General features: G+C 46.6%; 1 protein-coding gene across 1 annotated transcript in view; it reads right to left on the bottom strand.

Annotated features, from left to right (window-relative positions):
- LOC144122864 (uncharacterized) overlaps nt 1-13,275 on the bottom strand; it is a 968,996-nt gene that overhangs the window by 29,335 nt on the left and 926,386 nt on the right. Inside the window, exon 7 of the mRNA XM_077655844.1 lies at nt 2,666-2,782. Coding sequence (XP_077511970.1) covers nt 2,666-2,782 — 117 coding nt within the window. The remainder of the gene's footprint in view (nt 1-2,665; nt 2,783-13,275) is intronic.

The following is a 13,275-nucleotide window of genomic DNA, read 5'->3' as shown; positions in this document are numbered from 1 at the left end:
GCCAGCTGCGGAACGATTTCTTCAGAGGGTAAGGACGAGTGGAAAGCATGCGGGAGCTTTAGGCCTATTTTGCTTCCTGGTTTTACAGATCCAGACATTTCTTGGCACGCGCCTGCCTGTCACAGCCTAAGATAATGCCGCGTCTGTTGTCTCGTCACCATGGCTTATGGCACCTGTTAATAACACAACCATCGAAGCATCATGGACAGTGCGCACTCTTTTTATCCCCTGGGCAACGTCATCATCTACGTCATTGGCTTATCCAGATTATATTAACTGCCTGCTGCGGAACGAGTTATTCGTAGAGCAAGGAAGAGTGGTATGCATGCGGACGCTAAACGCTTTGTTTTGCTTTCTTGTACAGATCTAGACTTTTCAGGAAGTACTTTGATTTGGGCTAGTTGGTTCATATCTTGAAAGAAGTTAGGACGGCGCTAAAACGACAAAGACAAAGAGGCACGAACACAACAGGACGGGCGCCAACTTGCAACTGAAGTTTATTGCACCAAACCCCTACATTTTATGCATCAACTGAGCCGTATCACAACAAGCTTATCACACAACAAAACGCAATTTCTTCAATAGTCAGAACATCGGAAGTAGGCGCTACTTTTACAGACCAGAGACGCCTTCTGCACTATCCACTTGATAACAGCATTATTCTTACTTTATAAGTCCCCAGATTAAATGATTGCGCAACCCACATGAAAGCAATTGATCATCCAAATGATACACACACGCTTGGGCAAGGAAACCAGCGCGCAAACTCAACAATCGTGATTTAACACAAAGAGTGAAAATGAAAGAATGACCAACAACAAACGCGGAAAATTTGGTGGACATGAAAACTTAAACCTTCGGGGGAACCTCCCAGCGTCAATGTACTATAATTATCGTCAAAAATTAAAAACCTTTGAGAAAACCCTCAGCGTCAAAGTGCTACAATATTGGTTTCTACACAAACGTCTTTTCGGTCGATAAAACACATCGATGAAAAACAATGTATGCAGAAAACTTGCAAACGTTGAAACCTAAAGACAGCCTTCGAGAAACGCCACCTCAGCGTCACTAATTGAAATGGACGGCCTACTAACACATGCGCTTCCCGCTTTCTTAATAAAAAATGCCTCCACAACTTCTCGCTCAAATCTGTCTTTACCGCTCTTCAAAAAAGTTGTTTTGCTCAGATCCGGACTACACCCCTTGCACGTCTTGCAGTGATCTGCAAGGAAACTTCCATGATGTTGGCGCACATTCCGCAAGTGTTCACTGGCACGTTCATTAAAACAGCGACCGGTTTGCCCTATGCAAACTAAACCGCAGCTTAGAGGAATCTAATATACAACTTGTGATCTGCATTTCGTGAACAGTTTTTGATGTTTAATAGGGCAAACCGGTCGTTTCTTATCCGGTTTTGACATTGTGCAAATCTTTGACAACTTTGATGGGGCCGAGAACACAACCTGCACCTGATGTTTGCTTGCGACTTTTTTTATACCATGGGACACCTTATGCATGTACGGAATCACAGGGACCAATTTTTTTGCTTCCGGAAGTTTCTCATCACAAGGCCGCTTGAATTTCTGGATTAACATTTCAGAAACAGCCAAAATCAAATGGGGCGGGTAACCCGCTTCGTGCAACCTCTGAATTTGGGCGCCGAAGCTCATAGACATCGTGTGATGGCACGACTTTCTTAAGGCATTCTGAAGGGAATTAGCGATTATTGCTCTTTTTACAAGTTTAGAATGAGCACTATCAAACGGTAACAGCCCTTTCTTAGATCTGGGATTGTACGCCCAGCATAGGTGATCCTCCATACAAACCAATCTAACGTCTAAAAACTGCAGTTCGCGATTCACTGGTAACTCCCACGTGAACTTGAGGCCCTGGCTGTTACTGGTGAAGACTGATAACACACTTCCTGCCGCCGAAGCTACATCGGACTCATGAACATTCTTCATGATAGACTTTTCGTGGCACGCGCCTGCCTGTCACAGTCATGGCTTATGCTGAAACTGATGTCTAGTCACCGTGGTTTATAAAGCGTGTTTCTAACAAGGCCATCGAGGCATCATGGACAATGGACACGCTTTTTCTCGCCTGGGCATCCTCATCATCTATGTCGTCGGCTTATCCCGAGTATACAAACTGCTTGCTGCGGAACGATTTCTTCAGAGGGCAAGGAATAGCGGCAAGCATGCGGATGATTTACGCCCCGCTCTTCTGCTTTGTTCGAGAGAGGTTGACTGTTCTACGTGCACGCCTACCTGTCACCTCTGGGATAATGCCGTAATTGCCGTCTCGTCAGCCTGCCTTTGATGCCTGTTTCCAACAACACCATCGATTCATTAAGCACTGTCGGTTCTTTCTCGTTACAGGAAGCGCTCGCGATCAACTATCGTTTATATTTACCGTGGTGTGCTCAAAATTCCACACTAACACGCGCACACGAGTGTGGCCGAAATTCACCTAGCTTAATTTTCGCTGCTCTTCACACCCTTTTCTCCTTTACAGTCACTGAGTACTGGAGTGCAACGAAAGTCAGGATTGTTCCGTCTCATATATGCACGCAGGCACTCTTCTTTGCAGCTTTCGTGGATTTAGCAGCAATCTCTGCGTCGACTGTGCTTCTTGAGTTGTGCCTCTTGAGCACGGTGCTCACCTTTTCGGAAATCGTGTCTCGATCATCGTACGTATAGAACACGTAGTCGGTCCTCAGGAACCGGGACAGGCTCTCGTCGCTGGTCTGAGCCTTGCTCTCCCGCAAGAGGGCGCACACCTGGGCCACGAAAAAGTCATATCTTCAGGAACAGCTTTGTGATATTAAAAGAAGAAAAAATTAGCAGCGGTTCAACCACTGCTAAACCTGGTCAGAGAGCGAAAGTTGTGCTGTATCGGACAAGAAGACGCGGCTTGGGGTCTTTAACGTGGAGTGCGTTTCGCACACTGGATAGGCAACGTTCCGACCCTGCTACCCTGGCAGGTGGCAGTTTAATTAGTGGCTGATCGCGAGATGTTGATCACCCAATGAACGCCGTGGCCTATTCTTGCAGCGCCATGTGTCTGCCAGAACAATGCATGACACCCAAATCTCTCTCTCACCCCATCCACGTACCACAAAGTGCGATTGAGGCGTTCGCGGAACCAAATAGCTAGTTATGTGCCCTTCCTTTCCTCAGAATCATCGCAGCTGGAATGTTGTCAATGCTAACGCTGATGATCACAACGAACAGCGACGGCCTATGGAAAGTGAAGCGGGCGCTTAGTTTCGGCGGAGGTGCCGACGGCTGAGTGACAACATACTTGTCACGTGGTCTCTCCACGGTTCAAGGTCAAACTCGTGCACACGGCGCGCACGGCTCACACGACCAAGAAGCTGCGGAGGAGAGTAGTTAAGCTTTCGCTTTAAAAGATGGCAGGCTGTAACCGCGGCTATACCTAAATGTCGAGCAAAAGCTCTGACATGGCTAGACAGACGGTCCCGACTCGTTCCATGGCTAGTGAGGCAAGCGTGCCAAAGTCGCCATGTTCAAAATTTGCCAATGACTACGGCCAAACCCAGAGGGTGCCATTGTGTTGGACTCGTCTTCTTACGATTGGAAATCGATTTTTGTCTAAGTGGCCAAAGTTCGGTTTCGGGGTGGCCCAGGCCAAATTTTGGCAACTACCTGTCCTGTATTTAGAGGCCATCATCATGTCGGGCACGGGCAATTATGTCTGGACATCGATACTGGTAGAAATTAGCGAAGGTCAGACTTCGTGGAGGCCAGGGAGAAATGTTGCTGCTAAGCGACTTTGCAAAGTCCAACGCAGGGCAAACATATATTTCGGAGATTACACATATTTAGCAACTAGTACCGCTATTGCTCTAAAATTACCGACATCAGCTTCGGAAACTCCAATGCCGGACATCGCAGCGCGAGACATGGGTATGAGGCCTGCACTGGCGTGCGCAGCGATCCAACAGTAGAATGAAGCAGGTTTGGAAAGCGACAGCTATACACAGATGAAAGCTTAGAAATCTTTGAGGGCAAAAGGGAGAAAAGATGCCAGGTATTGAAACGTAGGGCAATTTTGGAGTACAAAAAATATAAAGTACCGCGAGGTATTTGCAAATGAATAATCGTCCCACATTGGCAATGTGGTTTTGTGCCTAAGCGAAAAAGTGCTGTCGAGTTTAAAGGTAAATCAGAGAGCTCATTGGAGACTGGCACTTGGTGCCCATGACAAAACCAGAAACGAGGCAATGCAGGAGGATATGGGTTGGGCATCCTTTAGATCACGGCAAGCTTCAAAGCTTCAGGGGAAGCGTCCAGCGCTCTCGTAATTGCTGAGACACGGCAGCCTCCGTTTGAAGTGTTACGAACAACAGAGACCTGCAGGCGCATTTTCTGCCTGATAACCCAGCATGAAAGGCACCCATTAGCTTCCATGCATCAGGAACGAGATAGATGTCGTATGCATGAATTGTTTCACCAACAGCTTCTTCCAAGTTACGAAGTTTTGAAAGTAGACACGAAAAAAAAAACGTCTTCCAGGGCGAGTTGGTCACGATTCATCTTAGGTACTAGGCGCGAACACACACAGGCACAAGGAAGGATACGGGAAAAAGCGCCACTTACAACTGCTCTATTCGGAGGCACACCACACACACTTATACACCTGTCTTAGACGCAAGGAACACAATCAGATCAAGATGGATATGCAAGTGCACTGGGTAAAAATTTCGTTTCAGCCTTATACAAAGATACGGATGGAGCGCTGACGCACATGCTTCCTTTCTCTCCGATGAAAAAAAAGCTTCAATTAATTCCTGAGCTTTCGTATTCTTACTCGTAGCGAGAATCCGCGCCCCTGAAAAACATGGCTCACAGGAGCGTGACGGGCAGGAAGTAATATGCTTGGGTATGTTTGGAACTTCTTTATCTTGCTCTACATTTCTTTCATGTTCCCTAATTCGGTCATTGACGCAGCGCCCGGTTTGCCCTACGTAGGAGTGACCGCATGAGAGGGGTATTTCATACACCACCCCTTCGGCGCTGTCACATATATTGAGTCTAAAATAAAATTAAGAAGGGAAGAGGTGTGAAGAAGATGACGTGGATTACAAACACAACCACACGAAGAAAGAGACTGACACCACAAGCGCTAGTGGTGTCTCAGTCTCTTTCTTCGTGTGGTTGTGTTTTCTGTGCGCTTGTACGTGTTTGCAATGCACCATCTCGCCCCACACTCCGTGCTCCTAGACGTGGATTAACCGAAGAATCAAGAAGATGAGCAAGAAGCATTCTGCGAGGTAGAGAGAGAAGATTGGTGGAGAAGCATTCGGTGAGATGGAGAGAGATGATTGGTGAAGTGAAGAAGGATTAGACGATGACGAGGCTTACGTGGACTGACGCCAAGGCTATAAAAGGACGAGGGAGAGCGAGGCACGGGGGGGAAGAACAGAGAAGCGGAGGCTCCGGCGATTCAGGGACGCTTCGGCTGGAAGAGAGCGACGCCGGCTACTGCTCCGGTGAGCTCGCGTTCTACGGCTTCGCATCGTGGACTTCCTGCCGCGCCTGAGCCCGTCCCGGGGAGTCTCCCTCCCAAGTACTGAGGGGCTGAGTAAGACGGAGGAGCGAACTTTAAAGCGCCTGCAGACAGGTACTCTGCTCTGTCCTGCAATCTTAAAGCATTAAGATCCTAACACGGATGGGCGATGCCCGTACTGTGGGGAGACCTGTGATATCTTCCACATGGTGTGGGCATGCACTCAAAATCCCCACCTCCCCCCTTCCCCTACCCCTTCCAGAGAGGCATGGGAGACTGCCCTCCTCAACTGCTCCTCGCTTGAGTCCCAAAGGGCTCTGGTGAAACAGGCGAGAGACGGGGCATTGTCATGCGATGTCCCGGACTAGGGACGCCGACCATGTAGCGGGGCCACTCTGTGACTCCCAAACTCTATTGCAGCAATTAAATGTTTTCACCACCACCACCGGGGAGTCAACGGAGGACGCTACCACTTGCGACGGCCAGGGGTGTCTCCAGCGCTGTTGCCACCCGTCCGGGTGGTGCCCCCAACGCCAACACCGGCATCACCTCCACGGGCGCTTGGACCAATCGTGAGCACGAACGCCGACCGCTAACAGTAGAATGCTAGTTGTAGACGCTCGTAGCAGTGTACCCGGGTCGTGTGTGTTTATAGCACTTGTGTTTTGTGTTAGTTTTGTCAGTTTTTTGTTGTAATGTGTGTGCCATGTAGGGGGCATTAAATGTGCGTCTGTGTGGGTACCCTGTCGCCTAGTCCATTTTTTCGGTCCGAGTGTTCTCCGGGGTTTCTGTGACAAAGATAAGTGGCGAGCCTGTGCCAGGATTTATTTTTTTTTTCTTTTTGCTTTGTCTCAGATTTTCCCGATCACTCGACGGTAGAAAGTATGGATTTGGCAAAAACGTTAGAACTGGAGCTCAAGCTAGGGATAAGCAAAGAAGAGGCGATGCGTCTCCGTGACGAGGAGAGAGAAGAGGAAAAAGGCAGAGAGAGGAAAGGGCGCAAGCACGCGCAGATGCTCGCGAGGCAGAAGAGCGAGAAGAAAAAAGAGCTCGCGAGGCAGAGAGAAGAGCTCGCAGGGCAGAAGAACAGGAGAAAAGGAGGATAGAACGGGAGAAGGAGTTTATTTTGTGGAAACAGGAGCATGTCGCGGGAGGATATGAGATCACGGACAGTGATCAGCGTTCCTTAGCGGGTAGAGAATCTCCTAGACAGGCCGAATTTGTCCAAGGAAGCTGATGGGTCCCTTCGATGACAAAAGAGATGATCTGGACGCATATCTGCAACGGTTCGAGCGGATAGCTTTGGTGCAATGCTGAGAGCGCAGTTAATGGGCCACGGCATTGAGCGTGTGTTTACTCGGAGAGGCGCTGAATGTGTTTGGAAGGATGCCTGCGGCTGACTCCATTGTCGACGAGAAAGTCAAAAAGGCGCTCCTCCAAATATTCAGGCTTACGGCAGAGGGTTTTCGTGAGAGATTTCGCACCGCCAAACCTGAGGATTCGGAAACCGCTAAGCAGTTTACCTGCAGGCTGACCAACTTTTTTGATAGGTGGCTTGAGATGTCAATAATAATAATAATAATTGGATTTTGGGGAAAGGAAATGGCGCAGTATCTGTCTCATATATCGTTGGACACCTGAACCGCGCCGTAAGGGAAGGGACAAGGGAGGGAGTTAAAGAAGAAGGGAAGAAGGAGGTGCCGTAGTGGAGAACTCCGGAATAATTTCGATACAGAACGCAGGACCAAGCTGCATTCGTTGTCGACTCTAGGGTAGAACTTGTCACGCCACGTGACGTTCCACAGCTGAAAGGAGAGCAAACGCCGCAGGAAAATCAGGCAGTGAGTGGAACACCCAAGTCGAAAGCAGCAATGCCGGTGGTGGTTGGGCAAATAGGGGACCGTCCTATATTGGTGCTCAGAGACAGCGGAGCCAACACAGTCTTGGTTCGGAGAAGCCTGGTGAAGGACGAGGATCTTACAGGGGAAGCGTCGGTCGTCACTCTTGTAGATAGCACAGTAAGGTGCCTTCCTGAAGCTAGGATTCTAGTGTCCATGCCATATTATACTGGGCAGGTAGTGGCAAAATGCGTAGACCAACCCATCTACGATCTCATCCTGGGAAACATTACGGGTGCAAGAAGTGTCGAAGACCCTGATCACGAGTGAATGATGCTCGACGTTGAAGAACGTCCAAAGATGGAAAGGCCCGCGACAGCTCAGACGGGTGCAGTCATTTTCTCGCTGGCAGTGGAGACAAGATTCAAGCGACAGCCCGAGCAACGCAGCGTCCGCTTTCTACTCCTGTTACGATGTGTCTGAGCGTAACACCAGTCGAGATTGCAATAAGGCAAAGGGAAGACCCGAACTTGAAGGCCTGCTTCGAAAGAGTCCGGGAAAAAGTTAAAAGAAAGAAGAGTTGTACGGCATTCGAATACCAATTGGTAAATGGTCTTCTGCACAGGGAATGCATATTTAGTTTAGGAAGGCGGGTCCAACAGCTTGTGCCACCGAGAGATATGCGAGAGACCGTGCTACGCTTAGGACATGACACCATTATGGCCGGACACCAGGGTGTTCAATAAACGGTGTCTAGGATCACCGAGGAGTTCTTCTGGCTAGGTGTTCAGAGTGACGTTAAGCGTTTTGTTCGCTCATGTGACGTGTGCCAGCGCACAATTCCGAAGGGAAGAGTACCTCTGGGCAAGATGCCAGCCATCGACCTACCGTTTCAGCGAGTGGCTATTGACATTGTGGGGCCAATTTCTCCAGTATCCGCCAAAAGCAATATATATGTGCTTACTCGGGTTGACATGGCCACTCGTTATCTTGACGCTATTCCACTGAGAAATATTGACATCAAGTGGCGGAGGGTCTTGTGGAAACGTTTTCGCGTAATGGGTTCCCGAGGGAAGTTTTGAGTGACCAGGGCTCGAACTTCACATCGGAACTAATGAATATGGTTAGCCGCCTTTTGTCAGTAAGGCAGTTACTGACGACGCCTAACCATCCCATGTGTAATGGGCTTGTAGAGAGGTTCAACGGCACCCTCAAAAATGTGATCAAGAAAATGTGCCAGGGGAGAAATACTGACAATAGTGAAAACAGCGCTAAAGAAGAAGCCGGAAGGCGAAACGAGGAAGTGACAGGAAAGCGCGCTGACTGACAACTGAATTTATTGAGCGAAACTCGCGCAATATATAGGAAGGCAGTGGCTTATATAGACAGATGCAGTCAACGTCACATGATGCAAAGAGCCAGAAAGCGATAAAAACATAACAAGGTGATGAAGCCAACAGTGAACGGAATCTCAAAAGGGGTGGTAACAAAAAGGAAACTACACTCAATGACTATACACAGTTAAAGTCACATGGTGTAAAGAGCCATAAAAGCGATAAAACCACAACAGGGTGAAAAGGCTAAATGTCCTCAGAAACTCAAAGGGATGGTAACAAAAACTACATGTTGACTTAAACAGTTAATGTCACAAGGTGTAAAGAGCCATAAAAACCGACAAAACATCTATAGCAGATAATAAGGGTAAAACCGATAAAAAACTGAAGAAATGGAATTGTGGAAAGAATAAAAATTGACAGAATGTAGCAACGTAAGGCTAAAAAATTCACAGACCTTAACAAAAAACGATGCAACAGTGACACTCAACGATTGAAACACGCGTAGTTAACAATAAAAATTTTAGCAATGTTGTTCCGAAAAGGCAAGTTCACTTCCGTACAAGGATTTAGACGCGTCACTGACACATTCCAAGCCCTTTTTTTTTATAAAGAAAGCTTCCTTCAATTCCCGGGCTACACTGTCTCTACTCCTATCAAGAACTACAGTTTCGCGTAAACGAGGCATGCATTTACACTCCTTGCAATGAAGCGCTAGATTAGAGCCAGTGCCATTTTCAAGTGAGCGCTTATGTTCCCTTAAACGTTCGTTCAAGCACCTTCCAGTTTGTCCAATATAAACTTTGTCGCATGTAAGCGGTATCTGGTAAATCACCCCTAGCCTACACCTGACGAACATGTTGGCATGCTTTACGCAACAGGTTTGCTGTCTCGGCTTTTCGTTATTTATCCTGTGACACAACGTAGATACCTTGCAAGGGGCAGAAAAGAAAACGGGAATCTCATATTTATTCGAAACCTTTTTCAAATTATGTGCAACCCGGTGGGAATACGGGATAACGGCTGGCCTCACCCTCCTATTGCTTTCCTGAGTAACTTTCTTCTCCTTGCCTTTAACTTTTTGAAGCAGAGTTTAAGTCACTGCCGAAATCACAGTCTGCGGAAAACCTGCCTGCAGTAACCGGGCGGTCTGCAGTTGGAAGCTCTCTTGCATGCAATGCTCGCATGATTTTGTTAGTGCAGATCCTAATCCGGATGTGGCTATGGCTCGTTTAACTGTTTTTGAGTGAGCTGACTCGTAGGACAACAGCTCTTTTTGACTTCGAGGCATGTACATCCAACAGTATCTATCTCGTACCAAGGATAGTTCCAAGTCCAAAAACTGTAACTTGTTGTTCTGAGGAAATTCACAAGTGAATTGCAAACCATGGCTCAGTTCATTAAATGTATCTAGAATTTCATCCACAGTGGCTCTATAACCTGGCGCGTCTTGCTTGGCTAACACAACTAAAAAATCGTCGACATACCTGAAAACCTTTAAAACTTTGCTCGTGTCGAACCTATCGTCCAGATTTTCGTCAACTGCTGCGAGAAAAATATTACTTAACACTGGCGCTACACAGGACCGTATACAAATTCCTTTCGTCTGTATGTACACCTGATTGTCAAACTCGACCACAGTAGCACTAAGGTAGAATTCCAACAAAGAAAAAAAATTCTCCATTGAGATACCCGCTGAATTTTGAAGCAACACACCTTTCTTTTCAATGCAAGACTGAACAGCTGAGAACAACTCATTGTGTGGAATGGAATAGAAAAGGTCCTTGGCATCTACCGAAAACATGTTTCCAATGCCTTTGCAGGATTGAAAGAAAGCTATAATTTCCGTCGAGTTCTTCGTACCGAAGGGATCATCAACGACAAGCGAGTTTAAATGCCTTAAGAGGTATTTCCTAATAAGCCTTTGGTAAGTGTAGCGCTCACTAACAATGCACCGGAACGGAACCTCCTCTTTGTGAGTCTTTGCAGAAAAAAACATGCTAAAAGTTTTTTCTCTGCACTTATTTATAGTGTTTGCCAACTGCACCAGTTCCAAGTTATTGCAGAGGGCGACAGCTCGCGATTTCACTTTACTCGGCTTGAGGCTCGTCTGAGTGAAGTTCTTTTCCACCGCACAGCGGGTCTTTTCTCTGTAGATTCCGTGCGGCACCACGACAAACCCTCCTTCAAGAATTAAAGGCAAGGAGAAGAAAGTTACTCAGGAAAGCAATAGGAGGGTGAGGCCAGCCGTTATCCCGTATTCCCACCGGGTTGCACATAATTTTAAAAAGATTGCGAATAAATCTGAGATTCCCGCCGTCTTTTCTTCCACTTGCAAGCTAGCTACGTCGTGTCACAGGATAAATAACGAAAAGCCGAGACATCAAACCTGTGGCGTAAAGCATGCCAACATGTTCGTCAGGTGTAGGGTTGGGGGATTTACCAGATACCGCTTACATGCTACAAAGTTTATATTGGACAAACTGGAAGGTGCTTGAACGAACGTTTAAGGGAACATGAGCGCTCACTTGAAAAAGGCACTGGCTCTAATCTAGCGCTTCATTACAAGGAGTGTAAATGCATGCCTCGTTTACGCGAAACTGTAGTTCTTGATAGGAGTAGAGACAGTGTAGCTCGGGAATTGAAGGAAGCTTTCTTTATAAAAAGAAAGAGCTTGGAATGTGTCAGTGACCCGTCTAAATCCTTGTACGGAAGTGAACTTGCCTTTTTGGAACAACATTGCTAAAATTTTTATTGTTAACTACGCGTGTTTAAACGTTGAGTGTCACTGTTGCATCGTTGTTTGTTAAGGTCTGTGAATTTTTTAGCCTTACGTTGCTACATTGTCAATTTTTATTCTTTCCACAATTCCATTTCTTCAGTTTTTTATCGTTTTTACCCTTATTATGGGCTATGGATGCTTTATCGGTTTTTATGGCTCTTTACATCTTGTGACATTAACTGTTTAAGTCAACATGTAGTTTTTGTTACCATCCCTTTGAGTTTCTGCTGACATTTAGCCTTTCCACCCTGTTGTGGTTTTATCGCTTTTATGGCTCGTTACACCATGTGACTTTAACTGTGTATAGTCATTGAGTGTAGTTTCCATTTTGTTACCACCCCTTTTGAGATTCAGTTCACTGTTGGCTTTATCACCTTGTTTTGTTTTTTATCGCTTTTTGGCTCTTTGCATCATGTGACGTTGACTGCATCTGACTATCTTAGCCACTGCCTTCCTATATATTGCGCGAGTTTCGCTCAATAAATTCAGTTGTCAGTCAGCGCTCTTTCCTGTCACTTCCTCGTTTCGCCTTCCGGCTTCTTCTTTAGCGCTGTTTTCACTATTGTCAGAATGAAATTCTGCGAGAAATACTGATTGGGATAGATAGCTCCCAGCTCTTTTGTTCGCTTACCGCGAAGTACCGCAAACGAGTCTTGGTTTCTCGCCCTTGGAGAAGTTTTATGGGAGAACCATTGAAGTCCACTTGCAATACTCAAGGAGCTGTGGGCTAATAAAGAGATAAATTAGGTCTCAAGACAACATACACGTATGTTATTAAGTTGCTGGACATGTTGAAGGAAACATGCAGGCTTGCACATCAGGTCCCGGAAAGGGCGCGCGAACGCTATGAAGGATATGGTCACAAGAAAGCCATTCTCAGAAATTTGAATCTGGGCGACAGGGTTCTTGTACTGCTACCCACGTATCATAATCAGTTGATGATGCGATTGAAGGGCCCGTACCTTATGACGCGGAAGAAAAAGGACATGGATTATGAGTTATTGAGAGTTGACACTAAGAACGTTTTTCGTGTAAATACGTTGAAGAAATACGAAGAATGTGGTCCCGTACGGTACACCACCAAGGTAGCATGTACGGTAGTGGCCGAGGAGACAGGTGATGCTGGCGAGGTGCCCACGTGCAGTGGGCAGAAAAATGCAGGAGGGGATGAGGTACTAATAAAGCCCAATGTGAATGATGTTACGATCACAGCACTACTGCAAATCAAGGGGAAGACGTTTTCGGATGGGCCAGGCAAAGCGGAGGTCATATGTTAGAAATTAGACTTGTACACAGATAAAGCTAACTTAACAGCTCTAGGTATATCTGGGATGTATCGTGTTGTTGTTGCTGTGCTAATGTATCTCTTTGATTTATCTTGTTGGTGTTGCTATTGTTGGTGTTTTGTGATTTTGCTAGGGATTATGTGATGGACATCAACATGTTTATTAAGGACTCTGTACGGATAACGGCAGTGGAGCGTTAGTGTTCTTAAAACGCAGTTTTGTATGCTATGTTAGTGGTGTGCTCTTGGTGTGTGCTGGACATCTGCGGTGTGTTGTGTGCTGGGTCCAGAATCGCCACAGAAGAAAGTCGGTTGGCTGGATGTCTTGAAGATGAGGATGACGTGAGCAGTTTTTCATAAAAGAACTCTTGACAAGGGAGCCCTTGTCACATATAATAACGATACGAAAATAAACTTATGAAGGAAAGAGGTGTGAAGAAGACGTGGATTAACCGAAGAATAACGCAAAAGAAGAAGCAGTCGATGAGGTGGACAGTGATG

The sequence above is a fragment of the Amblyomma americanum genome, chromosome 3 (genome assembly GCF_052857255.1).
Source record: "Amblyomma americanum isolate KBUSLIRL-KWMA chromosome 3, ASM5285725v1, whole genome shotgun sequence".
Lineage (NCBI taxonomy): Eukaryota > Metazoa > Arthropoda > Arachnida > Ixodida > Ixodidae > Amblyomma > Amblyomma americanum.
The sequence above is the reverse complement of the archived record's forward strand: the minus strand, read 5'-3'. Positions and strand labels throughout refer to the sequence as shown.